At 35.8% G+C, this 26,106-nt stretch overlaps 1 protein-coding gene across 1 annotated transcript in view; it reads left to right on the forward strand.

Annotated features, from left to right (window-relative positions):
• Positions 1 to 26,106, forward strand: part of CFAP47 (cilia and flagella associated protein 47) — a 347,638-nt gene that overhangs the window by 197,082 nt on the left and 124,450 nt on the right. Inside the window, 1 exon segment of the mRNA XM_049834739.1 lies at positions 4,308 to 4,445. Coding sequence (XP_049690696.1) covers positions 4,308 to 4,445 — 138 coding nt within the window.

Raw genomic sequence — 26,106 nt, forward strand, 5'->3', positions numbered from 1 at the left:
AGAAAACCTCCACACTTTATGTAATTTTTAATTATTCATTTTCAGCATCATTCTAGGAATACTTGTATTGTTGCTTTGGCAAGTTTAGCATTTTATATGTATGCCAAAGAACAGCTGAGAAGAAGAGCGGTATTTTCTAAAATACTTAACGGTGCCATAATTCTATGGCCAGTTGAATTGGTGGGAATTGTATCTCTGTGACGTACATTAAGTCTTGCTTGGTTTTGAATGTATGCTTTAAAAATTGTCAGCCAGGATATTTTGACAAGTTACACTGTTACGTAGTGTATGACACACAAGTCAGAACTGAGCAGCTAGATGCAAGAAAAACCCCCGAACGCTGGGGGCTGTTATGTGTGAACAAATTATCGTTTATCAGTTGCTTTGCAGCATCGATAAGGTAACATAAGGTACCCCCGCCTTTGCTGAAGACAGTGGAAGCAACAGTCGGTTCTGTAGGACGACAGTACGTTCACAGCCGAAAGACTAAATCTTCCTGTATCAAAGCCCTTTCACAACACGGGAGCCAAGCTCAGCAGAACCTGACGAAGAAATGTAAACATGCTTATGTGTTATTTCCAATGTCATTTCTGATGCAGTGTTTCTGCACCTTTCCAATGTATTTTTTCATTACTCCATAGGGTGCTAAGGACTTTTTATTAGTCTTCATTTTATAAAACTCTTTTTCCCATCCTGCAAAGCACCTTTTTGATGGGATTTTTTTGGTAGCCCATAATTTGAATAAATTCATATGTTTATGCATCATCAGCTCTCTTAATCTCCAGTAGTGGTCATTGAATTGCACCATTCGCTCCTGAACCAGGAGAACCAGGAGAGTATTCTGCTTAGGAATACTTCCTAGGAAAATATTCTGCCTTAATTTAAAGAGTCAAGTCAAGCAGAGCATACTATGTGCTAAGTGTCCTTACTCATAAGGATTCTGCACTCTATATTTGACTAGAAATTAATACACTTTTTTGTTTGGTTTTAGTTATTTGCAGTTCTTGCCAGCAATGATTTTCTTTTTTTCCCCTAATAAATAATTTAAATAGCTCTGAGCCAGTAGTAGATACTTTGGTGCCCATAAAAATTATGAAAGACAATTTATGAATATTTTAAGATTAAACAGATAAACTGAGTTTAAAAATGTATGCCATCTGTAGTAAAACTGATTATTTTTTATTGAAATACTTTGACAGATTTAATTGAGTGCCTTGCAGAGTTCTGAATAAATTACATCAATCCAGTCACCTTTATTGATCAAGATTTTAACCTCATTGTTATTAATTCTGTTTGTTTGAGAACTGTTTTCCATAAAGAAGGAAAATTGAGTGTCAGCAATTATAGTGCAATTCTTCACTGATTTTTTTTGATTCTGCGATTGCTGGATTATCAGCACAGTGGTTTAGCAATTCAAGTAGGTTTTAGTTACCATAGTTCTTCCGCTAGCTCTTGAAATATTCTTGACCATTAGCAATTTAAAATTCTGGAACTTTTCAAGTGTTCCAAGATTTGCCACAAATAAAAATTAATTATTTGGAGTTCTTCAGCCGATTATTTTGATGCTTTTGAGAACACATTTTGTGCAGAGCTAAAAAAGTTAGTTTGCTTTACCATCCCCCTACTTACTGATGAAATAAGAATTTCTAAAAAGGTGAACACTCGTGTTCTGTCCCTCTTTCTCTCACATGCACATATGCACGATACAATACTCTGAAATACAGACAATTGATGAATAAATGCTCCATTGTCACTGGAAGCAAGGACTATAAGGAAAAATTACTTAAATTTTAAAATGAAGTGTAACAAAATATTCTCTACTGTAAGGAGGCTTTAGAATTTATGGATTTAGTGATTTTCAGCATTTAGTCAAGTATTTTTAGCCAACTTTAAAGCTATAATTTTGCATTTTTTTAAACTCATTTTCTTATAATTGTTGACACCTTTCAAGTATGTTGATGGTTAGGATGGTGTTTAAAATTAATGAAGTCCTTCTCTTCCACTTTGCTTCTCTCCAATATTGTGATGCAATAGACCAAAATTATACTAGGATTACATATTGAGACATAGGTCAATTACTCAGTATTTACCCTAAGATCCATTAGCTATTAGTGCCATCAAATATGTCCTCTTACACCAATATTTATATACCTTAAGCATTTTCTTCAGACTTTGTTCCCATGAGCTTTCCATAATGGTTTTATTTTTTTATTGTACTTACACATCTACCTTCTCTTTGAAGGTTTTTTAAAAAATATTCAATAATTTCCTGAAATTGCAATCACTCTCCTGCTTATTTGGACACAATTTCTGGCTTCTGTGCTATGATTAATTTTAGGAATTTGTAAAAGTTTTCTGTTTAAAATGTTTTTTGTTTGTTTGTTTTGGTTTTAATTATTTTTATTTTATTATTTTATTGGTATTTTTATAGATTTTTCTTAACAGAGGGAAGAAAATCTGGGATTCTAATTTTTTTAATCTAAAATTAGATAGTTCCTTTCTCTGGCTTTAAGTACATACCTATTTCCATTTTTTTTGGTTCTGTTTTCAGCTTTGGTGTTTTATACCCCTGCTACCCAGTTGCTGTCTCTGAGAGATGGGAAGATAAACCATGCTTCCCTGTAATGATTCAATGTAATCCTTCTTAGCAGAAATAATTTGTCCGTGTTTGTCATGTTGAAATCGCCACCTGGTGTAGCTACCACTGAGCATATAATGTACAAATTTTGCTTTTCCAAGACTTACTGATAGCATTTGACTTTAGTTATGTTTTATTTGCCTCTCTTTCATCTTTGGTTTAAGAGTAACATCCTTCTAGCATAGTATTATTATCAAAACTAACCATGAGGCCATTTTATTAAGATTGATCCTTCCCGAAATGAAATGAAACTAGGATGTTTAGAAGCAGGAATGCAGCCTTCTGCGGAAGGCTGTGATTAAGGGAAGAAAGTTAAGCCTCAAGGACTGTAAATGAGACGGGTGCGTACAGGGATGTATGTGTACAAGAACTTGATCAGCTCCTGGCTGCCAAAGTCACGACGGCTTCCTGGGCCCGTTGTCGTGACCGGCGTGGTGCCGTCTCTCCCCGTCGCTGCTGCTCCGTTTTCCAGGTCCCACGTGAGCATTGGTGCTTAGTTTTAGCTCTTCTTGCTAGTAAGATGCTAAATTCAGCTAGTCAGGGAGCACAGCACGTCCTGTCTGCTGTGTGATCTGTTACCCCACATCTATCCCGCTCAAAGCTGGAGAAACAAAAACTACCATTAAATGTAGGTATTTCCAATCAGATTGTTCTGGGACTCTCATAAAATTATATTAATTCTCCATTTCAAATTAAAAAAGTTCCACTATGAATAATTTTCCCAAACCCTTAATAAGACACAGTTACATAAGTTCCCTTTGGGAGACCTTTTCACATAAATTCTAATGATCTCGAATGGGAAAGTTTCTTACTGTATAATATCATAAAATAAGTCACCTCCTCAAATTAGTTTTTCATTGTACATATGAGGCAAGAATTAAACTTGCAGCATATATTTATTTCAGCTTTGAAACTCTCCAGAATGTATTGAAATACTGAGGGACAGTCATTTAGATAAAATAGTAATGACATGTAGTATTTCCAAAAATTCTTAGTCAGAGGGACATAATGCAAGAAACAAAACCTGCTTATTTAAAGCCAGTATATCAAATCTTCCAGAATAACATTAATGTTATTTAAAGGAACCATGTGCATACTAGGTCTTTTAAATCAGATTTTATATTATTAAATAGAAATCAGACGATTTAAAAGTCCTGGTTTTACAATCTCCATGTATTTTATCTTCCTTAAATACTTGATTACAACTTAACATACAATTCAAAAATGTATCACAGGAGTATTTTAACTATTACACTTATAGCACTAGAATGAGACACCGTGGTTTAAAAACATAACAGAAACAATCGAGACTATGCACAGAAAATTGTGCTGGAAAGAGAGATACTATTACTATCTGCCATATTTTATAATTTTTAAAAGGTGGGTTTGCTTGTATTTTGTATTACTGATCTTTTCAGGCACTTATTACTGATCTGTTCAGGTAAGTAGAAAAACACTTTGGGGAGAAAAAATGGTTAATTTCCTCGGACTTACTCAAGACGTATTTTTTATTACCATAAATTATAATTGGATGGCTGACACCTGGAGTGGAAGTTTTACTTCAGTTTTTATTAGTTTTGAACTGAGGAAATATTCCTACATGTCTGGCAGTCTGTTTTATAAAGCTAATGCCCCGGCTAATATAACACCTGGTATCTATTTGTTTTAGGTGTAATTTCATTTGTTGCTGAAGATGAAGACCAACAGCAGTCTCGACATAACAGCTCACCAGAGAAGACAGATGGTGAACAGGCCCTTCAGAAATTGTCAACAGAGACACCACAAACTGTTGATGCAGCAAACACGGGTATGTTTGTTATTATGGATAAGTTCATTGTCAGTTTGTATAAACTTGTATCATAATTTCTCTTTCAACTAAATGTATATTTAGTATGCCAGGCCACATGTCTGCAAACAATGTTAAGTCAAATGTTTATTCCAGGCATACATGAAACGTCTCCTTTTATGATTTTTGAAACATTTTTATTGAATTTTAAGTCGAGCTTGTTTTTTCTTTTTCTCTTTTTTTTTTTTGCAACAATGTCTCTGAATGTCACTTGTTGTTGGAGAGGAGCAGCATTTGTTAAATGCTTTCTTTTAAAAGTATCCAGTGTTAGTAATGCTGATGTCAAAGCAGGCTGTTTCTGAAATTCACATCGGTCCACTTCATTCCACTGTGGAAAAAACTTTCTTTTTACTGTCAGTCATAGATGCTCCTTTGGTCAGTTACAGTAAAATCAAGAGAAAATTCCAGAATACCTGCTTACTTTCAGAATGTCACCACCTAGTTTATAACAAACAGTTTCTGCATTATTTTTGAGATTTTTGAGTGCTGCAGAGGAATACTTTTGTGATTACAAATGTGCACATCAAATACGCAAAGGTAGGTTCTTGTGTTTGTTTTTAAATGGATTTCTCCATTTTCTTCTTTATATTTGCAAGCAAAGCTTTGCCTGTAGAACTGGGTTTTTTATGCTTCTACTACCTAAACTGGAATGTATTTAAATTGTTAAGCATTATGATAGATGGCTAAAGCATGTTTCTCGCAAGGAAAGCTATCAAGGAAAGTTCTTTTTAACCTGAAAAAGGCGTTGTTTTGATCAACATTTAGGTTTTAGGAAATTGCGAAGAGCTTGCAATTGGAGATCTCTTTGTCTTCTTTATAACTGTATTTTCACTTTAACAGAATTTATCTAGTTTTAAAAAGAATTAAAAGCTAATTTTATTATTAAAAAATAATAAATAACTTGAGTTAATCCATTGTGAATATCAGAACATCTGCTCCTTTATAGACTATTAATATCTGTATTTAATAATATGTAAGAGACTCAGAGATTCGTATCCCATCTCTGACTTGAAGCAATCCCAAGAATTTACAATCTGTATAGACAGGATAGAGGCAGGAAGAAGACAGAAGCTCGGAGAAGTGACGTGACTCTCCCTGATCATACCAGTAGCTTAATGTTGGGGAGTATTAAAAAAACCACATTTCTTTTCCTTACAAGGCAGAGCCCTACCAAGGGACATACGTTGTCTCTCTAATCTACCAGATTCATTACCACATTCTTTTTTGCTAAATATTTTACATTAATTTTTAAACACTTTTTTTACACAGCTCAGATTCCTGATGTACTTAGCTTTGTGGTGTGCAGTCCACTTCTTTTTAACAGCTGTAGTTAAAGCTAACAAAAGATAATAAAAAGTTTTCTGTGCTTATGTAGCTCTTACACAAAATCAGATCTTCTAGAATGTTATTTTTGTGCAAACAGTTGATAATACAATGTGAGTTTAAAATAGAAAAGGAATAGAAGTGGAAGAGAATAATGTAGCAGAACATGCCTAAGTGCGCTTTTCAATAGGAGACGGAAAATAATCAAAAAGAAAATAAGGTGACCAAAGAAATACGGTTTTCCCACAGTGCTTATGATAGAGATAAGACTGTTGCAACAGTGGTAAAATTATAACAAAAAAGCAAAAGGCAAGTCAATGCTTGACAAATTGAGGAACAAGGGGTTGAGAAGAAGTCTAGAAATATTAAATAGAGGATTTTCAAAGCCAAAGGAAAAAAATATAAACTAAATCTGAAAAGAAATAAGGAGTTTTGAGGACAGCACAGATTCAGTTCTCCTGTCTGGTATGTTTAAGGGGAGCATTAGTAATATTGAGCGGTAGTGGTTTTTAAAAATTCTGGCATGAAGAGAGCTAGAAATAGGAGAAAGTCCTTAAGAAGGCAGTTAGAAAGAAAGGAAATAATCAGTATTTAGGTTTCACTGGTTTTCAAGGTTCAAGAATATTTCCTTGCATTCTCCTCCTACAGCTAGCTTTTTTATTTGAATTTTCATGTACAGCAACACAGAAGTTGGTTGACATTAAAACTCACACAACGCATCACTAAGTTTACAGAAGAAGGATTTTAACAAAGATTAAATTAAGGTGATATATGCAGACAATGCAGTAGAGATGAGAAACAGCAGATTTCAAGATGTTAGGAGGAATTAATCACAAAAGAAATATCAAAAGTGATGCGAAGTACAGGGATATACTGGAGATAATCTTCAAATCTCTACTGAAAGCCTGCAAATGTTCATTAATTTAATTATGCTTGTATTGTCCAAACTAAACACTTCTGCTTACGAGATATTTAGGCTTTGCAAAGTTAGGAATCATCAGCCCAAAACTAGTAGAGGTTGTAATTGAAACTAACTGAAAATAGAAGGTTACGTAAGAAAACAGAAGGTTCAGTGAGTGGATTTCTCAATCCTGTCCCTATCACTGGTATGAATTGAGGGCATTGCTCTTAGGTAGAATTTCCAGCGCAAGTTTGTTGTTTGCTATTATTATTACTGCTAAGCTTTTTGCTCAGTTTGGTTCCCCATTAACAATATGAGACTGATCTACTTCTGCATTTGGAATGTGTTTTTCAAATATGTCGGTGGGTGATTAGTCTAATAACTTGCTGAGAGGGGCCAGGTAATCAGCTCCAACTCAGCTCTCTCTTTCACCGCACACTAATTTCCATGGATATAATCACTCCAGCACACAGGGTCCTATTGGTAGTTGGAGCAATCTGCACAGCTTATTCATATATGGCTGCATCAAGGTACTGCATCTTATCTTTCAGTTACCATCTTTTGCTATTTTTGTGCTACTGTAGAGTTATATCTTTGTCTTATTGCAACCTACGTGTTTCTAGTAAGTTGTACTAACTCAAGTTTCATGACTGCTAGCAATGTTTAGGGCATCATTAGGATTGCTTTCTAAAGTGGACTTAAAGTAGGACATGAAATGACTCTTCCCTAATATAGCATTGCTTAACAATAGGATTTTTTTTTCTTCAATACAGAAGATATACCCTTACAACGCCCATATCCTAGGAACACCAAGCTTCTGCCTCACCTTTAAATCAACCAACTGCTTCTAGTCATTTCACAAAACACTATCTTCCATCACAATCATTCATTTGTACTAGACTTCTGTAACTTTTACAACTGGGGAAAGTGTCTGCTGAAAATGGCTAAATAGAGATGGAATGTAACAAGGTGCGTTCTAACTCATATGGTAGTAGTAGTCGTTTTCTGAACTTACTTCAAAGAGGAACTGACAGAGTCTTAGCTTTATCCTACACAGTTTTCTTTTACACCGATATTGTTACTGTAGTTTTTCATAAAAATTTATTATTCTATGGCTTTTCAGAGTAGAATGACTGATGGATGTTTCTGAGATTTAGAATTTCTTAATTGCAAAGCGCACACCACTAGTAGAATGCAAAACACTTGCATTTGAATGTGCATCACACACTGAAGAAGTGCATCTCAGAGCTGTGAATCCCCAGGGCTACTGTTACTGATCTGGGGTAACAGAAAATAGCAGACTTTGGATGTAGAGAAAATTAATGTACAGACTTGAATCAGTACAGGCCAAAGCAAGTGTGAGGTTGTCCATAGCTGAATAAGGTTAGGAAAAAAATCTCTAATGATAAACACAAGTACACCAAATATTTTTGTCTTGCTGTCACTCAGTGAAAATTATTCCTTTTAAACATACTAGAAACTACTACCTTGTTATACACATCTTAACTTTCAATATCATCTTCAGGTACACATACATATGCATTATATAAGTATTTATATGTGTATTTTCCTTTTTTTTTTCTTCTCCAAATTACACTGTAGGTATGACTGTAGAAGAATGTGATAATTTCTAGAATGGTTTTCATATATTCTTTTCATAATTTCTACCAAAATCACTCATTATGCTCTTCCAAAAAGCTAATGATTCTGAAATTTGTTCAAGATTTTTTCTCCTTCAGGTGTAGTTAAGAAAAAGCACATTTAGTCCTTGCGGTGAAAACCATTGACACAGCAATCCTTGCGAGAAATCCTTTTTATGCTGTCTTATACCGGAGGGGGGAAAAAACCAGTATACAAACCAAAACCCAAACAGAAAAATGTCTGCAGCACCGATGTAGTGACAGGGGCTTGCCCCTTTCTAAACTGGCATGGGTTTTTAGTTCTTTCCAGAGTATATTTCTGTCTTTTGAGAGAAGAGGTCCTAGGGTTTTTTTCTCATGGGAGCCAAAAGTAAAACAAGGCTAACTGGCCGCTAACACAAAGTAGGTTGCAGGTGGTCTTTCATGTAAGACTTATCTTTAGATATTCCTACATACTAAAGTGCTAAACTCATAAATAAATATTAGTCATTAAGAGATATTTGTTTCACAGTCTGACTAAATGCTCCTACATTTGTCAAAATCTCTTCTCGAAGTAGAGGAAATGTTTCTGCTCTACTCTGGAGTCCATGGTAACTTCTTAAACTGAACTGCCCTTGGACAATTGTCCCTGTGTTGAGCTCTTTGCTGTGTAGCATGTGGGCAACGGGGAGGATGCTTGGCTCGGCTTCTGCTGGACCAGCGCAGCCGTCCGCAGGAATTTGATCCAACAGTTCTGTAAAGAGGCAAGAGCGTGAAGTTGGTGCAGTCGCTGCAATGACTAAGCCTTGCGCTGCAACTGCAAATCCCCTCCTCCTCCTCCAGAATCCTTCGCTCGCTCTCTTCAGCAGCGAACCTCAGCGCAGAGCTGGCACTTAAGCAACAGCTTTTAATGTTCCTGCCAGTGGTGATGTCTCACAGCTGAGAGCTACAGCTGCAGAATGGTTGTTTGTACAACACAGGGGAATTTTGCATGTGCTGTTGTCTTATTCTGGCTGCCCTAAGCATTGCCTTTATCAAAAGATTATACTTCCCATTGTGTTCTTCTTATGGAATGCATTTACATTTGTATGCCATTGCCAAGTTTTTGAATTTCTTTGTACTTGAAAGGCATAACATCAAAAAGATACACTACTTGTGAATAAGCCGTGATAAAAAAAGCATAGTCAAAGCGGTTAGGCCAGGTATTCATTTTGGCAAAGCCTGTTTTAATTATCTTTTTAAAGCTAATTTATCCTTCAACCTGACCTTCAGTGACAGTTGACATTTCCTCACCTAAGTTGTCATTGTACTTCTCATGATATGTCTTTGACAATCTTTCCTATTCCCTTTAAAAACAACTGCTTCCGAGTGGGTTCGTTGGGGAACTGATGCCTTGTGCAAGTAGCATTACCTTCCAATGTGGTCCTCCCAGACTTTCAGGCTTGAAATCAATCCCCGAGAGCTGAACATCTGTGGTGGCACGCTGAGGTATTCACGTGAGGAAGATAATGAAATAATTTCTTTGTTCTAGCAACTGTTAAAGGTGATTAAGAGGAAAATGTTACTCAGAATGGTGACAATTTAAACTAAGACTTCGTATTTATTCACGATAATTTTTTTAAAAGATCATAAGAACTGAGTATACAATGGTAAATGTTAGGATTTATTCAGTATTAATGCAGTATTATGATTAATATGCCTTAATCTATTAAAGTTATAATTGTTATATGTCACAAGCATATTTATTTCTAGAGTTACCATCTTTCTAACAGGACTATTCTTAAAAATCATTTTGAGTTAGCTACCTCATGAATTTTGATTGGGTAGTTAAGCTATTTTTCAAATTAATCTGCATACTGTATGTTCAAGCATATTGTGCTCCACCTTCAGATTAGTTTGTTTTAATTGATTCTCCTTCTTCAGAAAAAAAAAAAAAAATTACAGAAGAAATACCCAGAGAAAATAATCCCCATGTAAACTGCATGCATAGTTGAAAAGGTAAAATAGCAACAAGGGCTTGTTTTTTTTTGGGGTTTGTTTTTTTTTTTTTAATAGCATTTTAACATTTGCAGCTCTACTTACACTAGTGCATACAAGCTTTTGGGGATGGTTTAGCATATGTAGAACATTAAGGATCAGACTGGTTTACCCCTTTTGCCTTTGTCAAAAAGAATGTTCAATTATTGTTAGCTTTCTCAGTAGGTGCCCTTCTGCAGTACTGCAAAGTGTTAGGCATTTTCCTATGCCCTTTTAAGACTCAGAACAGCTTGATTCCCCTAATAAACTATCACGTTGTTTTGAAACAATTCAGATGTAGCAGTGCTTCAAGGACCTATGGCCCACATGGAATTTTGTGGGGCATGGTATGTGTGCAATTACAAATCTGTGCAAACCAAGCATGGTAGCCCATTTAAAATTAATAACAAAAGCAATCCGTAATTGCTCGCAGTGTATGGCTGCTGGTGAACTTTAGGTTACATCACCCTTCATGCAGCAGGTGTTTTAATATTGCTGTGCTGAGAAGGCTGGTAATGTTGCATCTGCCCTAACCACAAATAAGTCACTTCATTTGTAATCCTGTGCATCTGTATATTTTTGGATGTCATAGCATTTGCATCTAAACAGATTAAATTTTCTTACCTAATTAAAAACGTCTGTGATATGCATTTTGCTTGTTCTCATAGTCTGTATAAATTATAAACCATATTACTGAGAAACACATTCATTCTGTCACGTCTGGCAGATCTCAAGTATTTGTGTATATATGGAATTTTGTCAATTAGTAGTCCATTTAATAAAAATATTCTGGAAAAAAAAAATCCTGAGCAAAAATAATGGGTGTAGTTGTCATGGTTACACGGCTGGAAGTACTCTGGACTTTTGCCTGTCCCTCTCAAGTTCACCTGTGAAACGACAGGCGTGACTTGCACCTTGCTGCATTGAAACAGCGCAGCAGAACCACCCTTAAATCTTCCCTTTCTAATCCTCCCTTCAGCAATAAGGCTAACATGATAGGTCCAGGTGTAAACCCTTCCTAGTAGTCTGACAGAACGCATTCGGAGCGATATAAAAAAGAACATTGTTGGAGCGGAATAGTAAATGAGCTATCAACAGAGCAGTAGTTTCTTTACAGCCAGTGCCCTTGCTCTTAGGTTTGAGTTGTTGAGATGCTCTTTATCTGGGTCATCATTTTGCCTTTCCTACTTTGTCATGCTTACAAACGATTCTTATTTTACCCCTTAGCAAGTAATGAATTATAAACACAGAGAGCACATAATAGTCATGAAAAAGAACACTAATTGTTACCAGTTCCTCACAGCCATATAAGCAAGTCTGGGGCAGAAGGTAATGGGGTGAGGAGAGGACAGAGGGAAGGTCCCTATCAGTCTCCTCCGTTCATGCTGTTTCAATTGCTATGACCTGTGAAAGGATGCACTGAGCCAGGAAACAAGAAAAAGTCAAACTTTATAGCCTAATACTTGGGCCAGTTCATAAGACGTGGAGTTCATATCAAATATGTGAATTTTCAAAGCCTTTTGCAGTATGGGGTTTTTTTTTTCTATCTGAATGATTACTTGAATCTATTACATGAATCTAAATGTTATGATACATTGAAATTGCAGTAACATCAACAAGATTGTCTAAGAGCAATTGCTTAGAATATTATATTGCGTAAGGGTGAGAACAATTTCCTTCAAGGTGTACGTTCGGTCCCTCAAGCTGAGGAAAGAATTGCATATACATTCTCAGAGCCTGGCAGGGCAATCCAGTACTTAAGCTATTGTATAAATAGATTCACAAACCCAGAGAAAAGTTTTAATGTATTTATTTCTTTGTTGCAAGTTTCTGAAAACTAAGCAGTTCAGAAATATCAATTAAAATATTTGACTGAGTCAAAATTATGTTTTTAAGATGAAAGGAAACATTAATTTCCAACAGGAGAAAATAAAACACATTTCTCCATCCAATCTAATTTATTTTTTTCATTTTTCCATCAGGGTGCCCCACAAGTAGTAGTATTATAATTTTACTAGAAGTAGTGCTATACTTTCATAACTAGACGAGTTTGCACCACATACTACTACCGTTGTCTGCCTCTGAAGCTATAACTAAGTTGTTCCTGAAGACTGTTTGTGATTAGGTAATTCTAGTTGTGTAAGTCATGGTGTTTGTTAGTAAAAAACACCATGTAAGTTCACCTCATTGTTTTTTCATGGACGAATTTCTCTCATATCGTAGACCCTCTTGTCTACTTGGTAGCCTGCTGCTGGAATTTGCTAAGGACTTTTATTTCTATAGCAGCTGCAAAATAAATGGACCATATAGAAATCTGGCTTTTAATTTATTCCAGACACTGGACATTCCTGCATTCTCATACATTCAGTTGTGAGGTAGATTTGCCTAACTAACCAGCAAAGGACCACTCTGACATTTTTACTGAGTACGCAATAGATATTTCTTGTCCATTGCAGTGATTTATTTATTATGGTGTCTACTGTGTCTCTCAAAATATTTCTTTTGCTTTCTCTGTGGGCACAATAGAGTCCTAATTGTTCTTGACATACTTACGAAGTTATAAATATTAGAGAACTACTGTTTCCTACTGCGGCAAAAGACAGATGGCATTTTATACATTGTCGTCACAGAGCGAGAATATGTGTGTGCAAGAAATGTAATTGAGAGATTTGGATGCTCTTTCAAGGCATTATTTATTTCTGTTTATGGCATTTGGCACTGTTTTTGTAGCAGAACTCTGTGAAAGGGATTTTTTTGATTAAGTAGAAAGAAGCTCACCAAGTAACCTTGTTCATTTGGTATGGTTTTTCCCTGTTTATCTTTTTGTAATATAACTCATTAAACATTCCTCCAGAAAATGCAGATATTCACTAGTCACTGCTCCTTTCACCCTCAAATATACATTTCAGAAATGAAAAAAGGTTCAGAGCAGGTATGTTACTGGTTTGTGTTGATTACTAGTACCAGATGAAACTATCACTGCTATCAAGGAGGAACTGTTGTCAGAAAAGTCATAGACTGGAGCATATTCAGTTGCTGTGTGACATTAGCATTATCACAGCGAGAATTAACCTGAATTCAGAAGCCCTTGTGGCCTTTTAGAGGGGTATCCTACCGAAGTCTTTGGCCTTTAGCATTACTTGATTTCCATAACAAGCTAAGAATTTCTTCATTTTTACTGCATTCTCTGCCTGTAGGTCCTTGCTGTTCACTTGCTCTCTCTCAGGAGCAATTGCAGTGAAAAAAATCAGTGAAAAGGCCAGGTGCTATTTATTCCTGGTCAAATAAAAGTTGTTCTTGAGAAAGCTACTCACCACTAACATGTTGTTTTGCCACTTAGAATGCAATGCATCTCTCATACAAGTCCTTTATCTCTTCTTCCTGGAGAAATCATTATATTTAAAGCAAACTGTATCATCTGACCAAGGCGGCCAGCGGCATCCTGGCCTCTATCAGAACTAGCGTGGCCAGCAGGAGCAGGGAGGTGATCGTCCCCCCGTACTGGGCACTGGTGAGGCCGCACCTCGAGTGCTGTGTTCAGTTTTGGGCCCCTTACTACAGGAAAGACACTGAGGTGCTGGAGTGTGTCCAGAGAAGGGCAACCAAGCTGGTGGTGAGGGGCCTGGAGCACAAGTCTTGTGAGGAGCGGCTGAGGGAACTGGGGTTGTTCAGCCTGGAGAAAAGGAGGCTGAGGGGAGACCTCATCGCTCTCTACAACTACCTGAAAGGAGGTTGTGGCGAGGTGGAGGTCCATCTCCTCTGTCAGGTGGCTGGAGATAGGATGAGAGGAAATGGCCTCAAGTTGCACCAGGGGAGGTTTAGATTGGATATTAGGAAAAATCTCTTCACAGAAAGGGTTGCCAAGCATTGGAACAGGCTGCCCAGGGAAGCGGTGGAGTCATCATCCCTGGAGGTATTTAAAAGACGTGTAGATGTGGTGCTTGGGGACATGGTTTAGTGTTGGGCCTGGCATTGCTAGGTTAACGGTTGGACTTGATGATCTTAAAGGTCTTTTCCAGCCTCTGGGATCTCTCTGGGAGACTCCTGCATTTTGTGGTGCTCTTGGATTACATGCAGTTTCCCTTCTTCTAAGTGAAAGTAATGTGGGATGAGAGATTTTTTTAAACAAAGGAAAACCTGCACATGCTATTTCTTACGAAGGAAAGGCTTTAACAGGCTGATTAACCACTTTTTTTTTAAATTGGGCTATCTGTGTTAATTCTCTCCAAAACAGTGTAAGTATTTGTAAGAAAGCTACTAATGAGACCCAATACACGAGGAGTATTTTTTCTAGCAAATGGAAAAAGCCATACGTGTCACTGTTAAGTTATGCGAGTTCTTGAATATGCATTTTATTTCATTTATCAAGTATAACTCTTCCAGGTTTTGAAAGCTGCTGCTGTAGCCCTGTGCAAATCTGGTTGACGTGGGAACTGAGTGCCTAGGACAGGTTAGGTGCAGGCTGGGTTTCCAGATTGTTTAAGCATCAGATGCTGGTAAACCTCTCCTGTGTGTGTGTATATATATATATATATGCACAACAAAATAATTTTCAGAGATAATAAACTTCGCAAAATTTGAGTGGATTTTCACAGAAAGACTAAAAAACATGTTTCTATATGTGATGTGACTCCATCAAAAAATGTCGTCCCCCCTTCTCAGCAAAATACCTAAAACCCCTTACTGTAAGAAAATGTTGTGTATTTTCTTAGAGTAGCTGTTACTGGATTCCTTTAGCTAGAAAAATCCAGAAAAGCAACCCCAGGAAGACAACTGGCTTGCACAATTTTGAATTGGAAAGTTAGTTTAGCAAAGATATTAGCAAATGTCAGTGAGTTTTAAAATGGAAACAAGTAGGCTAAATCAATAACCTTTTCCTTCGCCCCATATTAACTCTTGTCCTAAATCTCATTTGCTGCTGGTATTGCAAAAACTCGAGGTTCTAAGTCTTTTTAATTTGCGAGCCCTGCCTTTTGTACATAAGAGGAGAAAAAATGCAAACAACATTGTGAAGTGCCAAATTAAATTTACAGTATCAATTCTGGTGATTGTTCAATTAATATACCTTAATGAAATCATAGACGTATAAATATTCAAAAATAATTTGAATGTTGTTATAATATTAGCAGAAAGGATTGGAATACTGCTATTATCTCCAGGTTTTACTTCTTTTGTGCATAAAAAATAATTAAAATATTAAAAATGTTGCAGTATTTACATTTGCTAATATGCCAGTGATTGTGAGTTCAAGCCATACAATGGTTTACGTAGGATGCATGCATCAACAAATGTGTTAAACTTTATATTTAGGTAGTTTTTATATATGTGTTAGAGATTATGCAGCAACAATCAATCAATAGGTAAATGAGATTTCAGATACTAGAATGTATCTGGCTAGCAGTCACTTTGCCTTTCTGTGAGCTGAGGAAATACTTTAAAAGATACTTCGGGGTGTCATTATCTGTCTGTTAAATATCACACTTCAGTTTACATCCAAAATTTGAACTGATTTGCGATGAACTGGCACATCCTTTTCCTTTACCTTAAAGTATTTGCCAGACTTTATGTTACTCTTTACTGGATATTAGTTTGACTGTCTATAGTAACCTTACATATCCACTAATATTTTTTTTCTTGACAAATATAGCGGGGGTTTTTCAGGCAAGATTTTTTGAGAGGTATTTTGAGTCCTGAGCACATTCTTGTTTATCTGTACTGAAAGGTCCTTGCTTTTTTCTTTTCTGTTTTACAATAAGGTATATTTATTTGTTCCACTGAAATTTTGACCTGTATTTTTCCACAAAGACTAGAGAAATCTCACTCTTATTCTTCTGTTTCAACTAGTTTGCCTAATTTCCTACCAATAAATTTATGAAGAGATCATGTAATGTTTTTTCTTTATTACTCTTTATAGTGTTACATTGTTTTGAAGCGTAAAAATGCATATTTTAAAACATCATACTTTTTGCTTAGGCTTCACATAGCAGTGACATTGTAATTGCAGTAAACCACGCTTTTTACGTAGCAGGTGTTTCACAGATACAGCTAAAGAAAAAGCGTCTAGCATAAATGTTTTGTATGTCACTATTGTGGATATATGCAGTACTAAATAATGTGCAGAACAGAACCTAGCAAGATCTGACTTTTAATTTTTTTAAAAAATGTGCATAGTGTATATGAAACAGGGGAAAATTGCATATGTAAATTGCTGTCCAGTCATTTTCAATTGGCAATGCATCATGGTCCCTTATGTCCATGTTACTTCAGACTCAGATTTCATGCATGTTTAAAAATATAGCCCCTAATAATGACAAACCTCATAGAAAAGTTGCAGTGCAGTAGGTAAAATAACAGTAATTCCTCGGGTTTTGGGGGGTTTAGAAAGGCTTTTGTGTTTTTGACAATTAGAATGAATTATAAAAACCTGATTAGCATTCCTGGTAAGATATTAAAGTAAACGTGTTATATAGGAAGAATGCTGCTTCTTTCATAGTGTAAGTGATATATATAGTAATTACTGTTGAATGTTAGAAAGAATTAGAGGATTGCTTTCACTAAACTCTCTGGATTTATCAGTTATCTACACCTTATTTCTCCACCAATATATTGAGAAATTAGTAAGAACAACCTGATAAAGTTCAGCGTCTGTAAATATGGCAGACAATATCCATGAAATTAATGAAGGATTGGTTTTATTTAGCGTGGAAGTACATGAATATAAAGTTCTTCTACTTGAAGATTAATGGAATTTGACTTTGTCATTTCTTATTTTATTGAAAACATAAATTGCTCACACAACTCTACAATAGGTTTTGCTGAATTCTAATGAAAATCTGCCCACTTCGTCATTGTGGTCGGGATTCTATTTCGTATAACTCATTTTGTATTTTATGTATGATAGATAAATAAATATAGTTTTCCTAAAATTACTAAAGAAGTTTACCTAAAATTACCTAAGTGCTTAGCAGAAACATGTTAAAGAGGTCAGAAAATTGTACTTATTAATAATATCTTCTTAGGGAACACACAGTTTTTATCCCAGAATAATGTTGCCTTTTTTGTGTGTGTGGTCCTGCTTTGTGTTGCCTTTTTCCCTTGCCTTAGGAGAATGAGATCAAATGCCTACTCTGTGGCAGAGCTTGGAATGGAAAGTGATCCAAATCCCAGTGAACCTGATTAAAAGGTTCCTTTTAAAGTAAAAAGGTTATGCTGAAAAAGAAAATAGATACTTGTCAGATTTAATGCCTTTGCCTTTGCCTAGCTGTGTTTCTATGAAACATTACAGTAAGACTATATTAGGGTCAATGACATGCTTTTGGTTAATTTCATATTTTTACCGTACCACCTATGTTATGGAAAAATTATTTTTTATTAGTAATACAGAATAAAAAAAATTCTGATGAGTGGCGGTCAGGAATCACTCTGTAGGAAGCATGAGTATAATTTTTGTAATTCTGGCTTATGTTCACTTGGGAAATAGGCATTCCTAGTCTTAAGATTTAGCATGTTTTTTAAAGGGAACTGCAGACAGTGAACCTGTTCAAGTATGCTAGAGAATTTAAAAGTGAACCTTGTCTGGAAGTGAGCTGTCTTCCCACTGAAGTCTCATGTAGGTTTCATATAATAAAACCACACTTAAGTCATAGTTAAAAGTTCAGTTAGAAATTCACGTATATTCCAGGAAATGTTGTTAAATTAGTTTTCTGGTAGCTAGAAGGGGTAAAATCTTTGAATATTAATGAAGTTCTATATGAAAAATGAGGATACATGTTGCTCACCATTTCTTGGGTCTCTCTGATATTCTTTAAAGCTGCTGAATTCCAAGCTGAGAGATATAGAACCTTTAGGGAAATGCAGCAATTGATTTTACAGTAGCTTCTAAATTCCAAGGTAATTTTTATAATTCAATTGATTAAATGGCATTTGCCTCTCAAATGAAAGACTTGGGGTGCTTAATAGAGTGTAGCTTTTAAATACCTTGCATGCGCAGCCACTCATAAGAGCAGTTACCTGCTTGTGTGACACAACGCTAGTGTAAAACTGGTCTAACTTTGTCTTCAGTAAGCTTATTTTGAATTTATTGTGTTGACAATAAGAGAATATGACTTGGAATTTCATAATAAAGAACATTTAACCAGTGGAAGTATATTTCACCACAGCATATTACAGCTAGAGAGCACAACACCTGGAGGATTGTTAAAGACATTCTAACAGGCTTTAGCTGCTAAAAGTTTTGGTTTTAAGGTTTGCTAAGCCTTTACAATAAATAAGTGCCTTATTTGTGAGCAGACTTCTGAGATTTAGGAATACTTGCTGCTTTTCTGCTGCCTTTTTTTTTGACTGCTAGTTTGATCTGCCTGTCACAGAACATTATGTTTCACTAATGTACTTTTATATTTAATTCAATAACTTGTGTTGACTGAAAAAAAAGTTCAAAAAGGCATTAATTACACATTAGTATGTTGTTTCAGTACCATGAAGTTTTTTACCAGTTCTAAAATCATACTGATTTCATAGTTGAATTTTTCTGGATACAGTTTTTTTGATGTTAAATTTTATATGTCAAATAGCTCTTAGTAGCCAAAAAAATTAATTGATGAAGGTGTTTTATGTAGTATAACAATATCACCTATTTAAAAAAAAAAAAAAAAAAAAAAAGGTAAAAAACCAAACTAGGGCCAATTAGGTTTTCTCTCTTTGGAGCAATATAATTATTATATGTATAAATGTCTGTGTTTTATGTATTTTGTATTCATCCTGATGTGGAAGAGAAAAACACTTGAATATCATTTTAAGGAACTTCATGACTGGAAATCATCTGAGTACAACCTATCCTACTGTGCCAAGGGTATATCAACCGTGACTGTGTGTACGCGACTCCTGAGCTGGCTTTTACATTTTCAGACATGTTAAAATGTCTGTGTCACACAGCTTACCCAAGCTGTTCACCTGGCAAGTGATTTCCTAGCATAAGTCACAGTTTATACCCTCTTAAAATCTGCAGTGCTCTGCTAAACCTGGCCACTGAATACTATTTCTGCCAAGATGTAGGGGAAAAAAAACCCCTAGGTTATTTTACTCCATCCTTTTCTGGAACTTCTTCAAGCAATTAGTATTGGTGGCTTTTCTACTACACTGACATAAAACGTCTTTCTCTTCTGTTCTCTTTCCTATCCCATTGCTCATCACATGATTCATATTGGTTTTGTATGCATCCTTAAATATTACTGATGATTTTCCTAACCCTCCAGAGAGCCCGCAGGGAAATTTAAGGACCCCTTTTTCCATGACGACCTTTAGCAGCTTTATACACCAGCATGATAGGAATGAGCAGTAATCTGTCTGTTCATTATCTGAGACACTATGGGTCAGTACCCAGAGACAAGTTACCTCTGGATTTTTCCAAAGGTAAGACATAGATAAACAGAGATTTAAGGAAAAAAAAAAAAAACCAAACCAAAAAAAACCCCCCCCCAAAACTTGTCAATAGAAATAAAGCCAGGTAAGGCAAATGGAGAAAAATCAATAGACCTTGGAAAAACCTCTTAAGGATTTGAGTCATTTTAAAAGTTGTATGAAGTAAGTGGGAGCAGAAGAGGTTAGTACATAACTTGTTTGTGTTCATTGGGTTAAGAAACTGGCTGACATGATGAGCATGATCATGGTTGCATCTACTCAGGACTGCAATCCTAGCTCTGGGGTTTTTAACAGAGTGCTAAGAATCTTAGTTTCATGTGAGGTAGAGATTATGACTGTGAATGAGGGTGTGTGGAGGTATTTGGTGGAACACGAGAGTGTGTTTGTTAGGTGTAACCTGGTAGACTTGTTCCCCTGTTGATTTTGATGACCATTCCTCTAGGATGTTCTCTAAAGGTACTTACTAATGAAGGTGCATGACCCAAGTAATCTGTCCTAGTTCCTCTCTGCCCTTACCATTGTAAAGTTTTCCTGATACTTTCCACATGTACTAAAGCCCACCATTTGCTACTCTTTCCATCAGGGACAAGGAGTTCACATTTAGTAGCAATCTTTTGCGCATGTGAGGACTGTAATCGTTGTCTTCCCTTAAAAATCTTTCTAAAGAAAAAGAAAAGATTTCTTTAGCAATAGTTGTTTTCTGCACTTCAAATTCATACTGGTTATACTAGTTTTTCCGTGTTTTCAGAAGTCTTTTCATCATTGCATAACAATTAACTACTTGGTTTTTTTTTACTTTTCTTCTTGAGTTGTTCTTGTCTCTGTCCCTCATTGGAATTATGTGCTGCTTCTACTCTTAGACTAGATTATCCTAAGTATCTACTTAGCCTCAGCTTCTTTCTTTGCCAGGTCCTTGAACTAAGGTAATTGTAATAATCAAATAACGTTCTTAAAACAAATACAATTTATCTTCACATTAGAAGTTAAACAGTGTTTTAAAATGTGTTAGTATTCTAAGCAACCAAATCACTTCACTATATCCAATTATAACAAATTTATTCTAATCAGCAAAAAGTTCTAGTTCCTCTTGCTTGCTATTCAAACTTTTAAAACCATTATAGAGTAACTGAAAGACTATCATCTTCCCATAAATTATCACAAAGTTTCTGCTTGTAATGATGGTCTCATTTTGAGTTAACCAATTGAGACACGTTCATCTTCTAGACCAAGATTAATAGAGCCAGGCAGTAAAAGAGAAACCAATGTTGTAAGGGCAGGGTTTGGAGAAAGCCATGCGATACACACGTGTCTGAGGTGCAGGCTGCTCCCAGACGAGCAGACCGTCCTACCTGAAACCTACCGCTGCTCCCCAAAGGTGCTCTGTTTGTTTTCAGTGGCTCATTCATGACAGATTCCTTACGGAGTAGGTTGTTCCATCTCCAAAGTATCCACTTCATCCCACCTTTTCAGTGAGTATTCCGTGCCTTATGATGCAAGTCTGGGGTTCTATATACTGTGGTGTATAGAAATCTGGTGGCTATATGCTCTTACTAAAGAAGTCAGGGTCAAGACATGTAATTGACATTGTGGACCGACTTTGGTAAGGTTTGTGACAATCCTTTGCATTTATTTCTCCAAAATTTATTCCTCCAACTATTAATATGGTAGAATATTCCCCCCTGCCCAGAAATCCAGTGAGTTTTTGACTTCTGTGTTGCTAAAATGTGCTGAATTTCTCTTCGGTATTTGGAATTTTCTTAAGCTTTGCATACTTTGTGTTCACGTATGTCATGCTGCCTGCAGAGCTTAAAATGGTGAGGGGAGATGGAGTCTAATGCCAAATACATTACCTGTGTTATTGTCGATTTTTGATCTCTTGCTTATATCTATATTTACTGGTGTCACAAGTGCTTGGTATCTGGCTGGCATACGGGCATATGCTCTGAGTTTACTCCCCATGCCACAGTTTCCTCAGAAAAAGAGTTTAACCTGTGAACCAGATCAAACCTTGTGTTCTGCCCCAATGAGTACCAGCAGATATGTCTGTGTGCCGCCAATAGATAGTTGATAGTAGGCTAGATTAAATTTCATGAAAGGTACATGTCCTGGATAAGTGCAGAACACAATACAAATGGAGACTGAAAAAAGCCCTTGTGGATGGGGAATAACCATATTTGCCATATATACATTTTATCACCCAACTGCAAGGGAGAAGGGAGACCTGTGATATCATCATATTAAGGTATTGAGAATTTAGGAAGGGCATCAAGAATATTCTGAGTTAAAGGGATATTATTTTTTTTCCAAATCCCATAGACAGCAGATCTGCTGAATGATTTTTTTGAAGCTGTTACCTGGGAGATGGAAATGAGAAAGTGTCTTTATGAAGTAAAGATGTCTAACTGGGAAATGGTGTTATGACATCATACTGTGGTGATATCGATAGCATGGAAGACTAAGCTTCAAAAATGGCAGATGTCAACAGCATTAGTCATCCAATTCTTTGAAATAAGCTGTCTGTGGTGTTAAAATTCTCTCTTCTCACTGTTTTGGAGAAAGTTTAGGGAAAAGGAATATCCTTCATGGGCTAGTGGTGGTCTGAGTTTCCACCGTAAGGTAGTGATCTTCGTTTGAAAAGATGGCATTGAAAGCAGAAGAAAAAAAAGCGAGGTTCTGGGATTCTGCCTTATAAGAGATCTGATGCTTTTTGAGAGCTTTGTTTCCTGGTGACCACAGCTAATTCCAAGGGCCAAAATGTGGGTTTGGTTTTACATTTTAGAAAATTGTTCTCAATTTTCCCAAGTGACAGAAGGCTTTGGAGCTACAGTCATTACATTCAATAGTAAGTACATTTTCACACATGAAAAGCATCATAATTTCATTTTAAGTTGCAGCATTTTGAAGTGCACCACTTTCATACACCAGCTCCATTTTAGGTGGACAAACTAATGCAGTCTTTCAACCTCAATGTCACTTTAGTACTGTCCCTCTGTATGTCCTAGATTTGATACAAAATGTGAGACACTCTAAATTTATGAAAGTTGCTCTAGGCGAATTATAACATCATATCCTTTAAGACGAGATTAATGTCTGAGGAATATTAAAATATTTTTTCAAGCAATGTTGTAAGGCATACATTAACTGAATATTCATTGAAATGTTAGGGTTACTCAGATATGCTCCTGTGCATACAGTGGCAGCTGAAAGCAAAGTTTATCTTGCCGTGTAATGCAAAACCATATTTAAAAGTTATACATATTGATCACATTTATTGAAAAAGTATAACCCTTAGGTGAGAAAACTCATGAGCTCAAGCCTAAAGGTGACAACCCTAAATTAATAACTTCCTTGGAAGAAGAAAGTGTAGAAGCCTTGCCTTTCCAAAGATAAGCTATTCCTCACATAATAAAATGAATATTAGTGTCTGCCTTTTGCATCATTTAGAGGCTTTAACATAATAAGATTGCAACATTTTCTTAATGTGTTAGTGTTTTACAGCTTTCTCCCCAAATTAAGTGCAGATTTTCTACACTTGGAAACTAAATTTGGAGAGAGATATCTAGAGCTAGTTAAAATAGGATTTATTTTATAAATAATTTTCAGTGGAGTGGTGGGTCTACTTATAAAGAAAAAATGCAATTTTTATCTGGGACATATGAACCAATTAGATTTATCTAGAGACACTGTTAAAAGAAATATCCAAAACCTCATTGCAAAGGGTTTATATGTGTTTGGACACATGTTTGTAACTAGTTTTGTATCTGGAACAAACTTTGTGCTTTATGGTAAGTGAGTATGAAGTAATCCATTAAGATTCTGCAAAAAAAAAAAAAAAAAAAAAATTACAGAAAAAGAATCTGTGAATTTAACATGGTAGAGAAACGTAAATTGTCAGGAAAAGTTTACAGAAGAAATGTTAGGTCTTTTTAGTGTAATGCTTGGATTGCTAAGGCCAGTCAAATTTGAAAAATAAGGAACATAAATCATCACATGTGCTTAATAGCTAGTCTGTTCCAAATAATTTATATAAAAATTATTTATTCTAAATCAAAAAGGAAAAACTAAATAGATATGACATATACTTATAAACTGACCATTTTTCATGAACAACAGCTCTTGTCCATCAGAGATGGCTCTGCAGGGGGTTGGTTACTCATGGACGTTGTGTTTGCATGTGAGCAGAATGAAGTCTAAATTTTGATTTATCCTGTGCTAGCAGTGGTGAGCTCCTTACATATTGAGAACTATTACACATTTACGTATCATAGGGAACTAAACAAAATGCCATTTTTAATATACAGTCTTTAAAGCGCAGTCATATACTATGGGAACAGCATCAAGGGTACCTACGCAAAGAGCATTTAGATAACTACCAGCCTGGAAAGTTTTTTGCAGAATGAAGAAGTCAAGCTGTGTTATTCCTTTGCCTGCTATTGCTAAAAAACATACCTTTAAAGACACATTTAAGAGTGTTGTTGATGTTTTATTTAAAGCTGGAATTGAATCTTATTTAATTCTTTTTATTGTTATATTAGCTCTGCAATTAGTAGGTAAGAATGCTGTCAAAAGAATGCACATTGAATTTGAAAGTATCACTTTAATTCAGCTTTTGTTTATATAATCATAATTTTGATGCCAATATGAGAAGTCTGTAAAATTAGGATAAAGTATTTCAAATAATTTTATTTAGCAGTACAATTCCAATTGTCCCATTGTATCCATATCCACCCGCTCCCCCCTCTCCCCCCCCCCCAACACCCTAGAAGTCTACAGTTTTCAGGAGACCAAGCCAAATCTTCCTTCATTATCAGTGATGTGTAATTCAGCTGAATGATAGGCAGCTGTTTCCCAATCAGCAGAGAAGAATCTTTTCTATTTTTAAGCCAATATATAACCACTGATGCTTGACAACACATTTAACGGCTGGTGTAGCAGAGACAGGATGAAAAAGTAATTTTAAGGAAAGGACAAGGAAAGGGGACAGAGAGAACAGAAATTTCAGTTTATGGCTGATATGGTAGTAATGTATTCTCATCCAAGGGAGCAGAGAAAATCAGCTTGTGAGTATAAGGAAGGGGATTTTGCAACTGATAACTCCTCAGGACATGATACGAAGTATAAGATTAAAAGTCTATGGCTTACAACACTGATTTGTTAAGCAGAATTTTATACCATTTTAAAAATTGCACAATAAAATAAAGAGATCACGCACAGGAGGAACAGCTTATTTGCATCACTAAAGAGAAGGACAAGACACCAGACACAGGATTACAAAAGGATGTTCAGCTCTCTGGAAGAAAAACTGATGATTTTATGTCATATAAGCTGGAATGAGATTTGGAGGATACCTGTGAAAATTTTAACCTGAAAAGTTTATTGAAAGCTCAAGTTTAATTTTTATGTAAGTTGTAATTTAGTGGTTCTGTGTTTTAAATACTGAACTTTATATTCACAAATGTAATTACTGTAGGTAAATATTAGTTGAAGAAATGGACTTGTTATTAAGGAATGGTTACAGAAATATGTCTGGGTTTTGTTTTTGTCATCCCTCACCTCAAATTCAGTGTAACTGCATGTAATAGAAAGCACACAGCTTTCTGTACTTCCAATCTTCCACATTTAAAAAAAAAAAATAAAAAAATTACAAAATAATCAGGGAAGGTTCTTAAAAACTACGAATAAGTAAGCTTTTATAGTGATGTTGACTGAATTTGCAGTAGCTAACATATGGAAGATGCTGGTTTGCCCTAACCATTAATGACAGATGCTTGACCCTAACTAGCAAGGGTGAAAGCCTATTGACCAAGGGAGAAACTAAAAGAGAAGATAGTGGAGATTAAATATTTAAGTAGATGCATTCTTATGTTCAGAAGATTTGTGCTTTCTCCTTTTTAGCGGTGATTTCTGTATGAAGCACTGACTAAAATTTGTTTTGTTTGTTTAATGAGATCTGACAAGATCATGACCTGATGGTTGCATAAAGCGGGCTAAGGATTTTTATTTGTCATCAAAGCCCCAGAGTGAGATGATAAGAGATACAGGCCTCAAGTCAAACCAAGTTTATCTCATAACACATCAAAGTACAGTGCTCAGGCCCTAAGAAGAGACTTCAAATGCATTAAAAATGCCTGTGCAAGTTCAGAAAAGTGGGTGTATAGGTAAACGTGAGTTTATACTTGTGTTTGCAGTAATATTCTCTGTTTTGAGTTGTTCACAGAGTTCTAAGAACATCACGTTCTGGATTGAGATGTTTGATGTGGAGAAAAAGGCATCATCTCAAAACAATGTCATTAACTTGGAATATTTTTCTGTTAGAATAAATGTTTTCTGGGCTAGAGAGAAAAAG

Source organism: Accipiter gentilis, chromosome 32 (assembly GCF_929443795.1).
Source record: "Accipiter gentilis chromosome 32, bAccGen1.1, whole genome shotgun sequence".
In the NCBI taxonomy this organism is placed as follows: Eukaryota; Metazoa; Chordata; class Aves; order Accipitriformes; family Accipitridae; genus Astur; species Astur gentilis.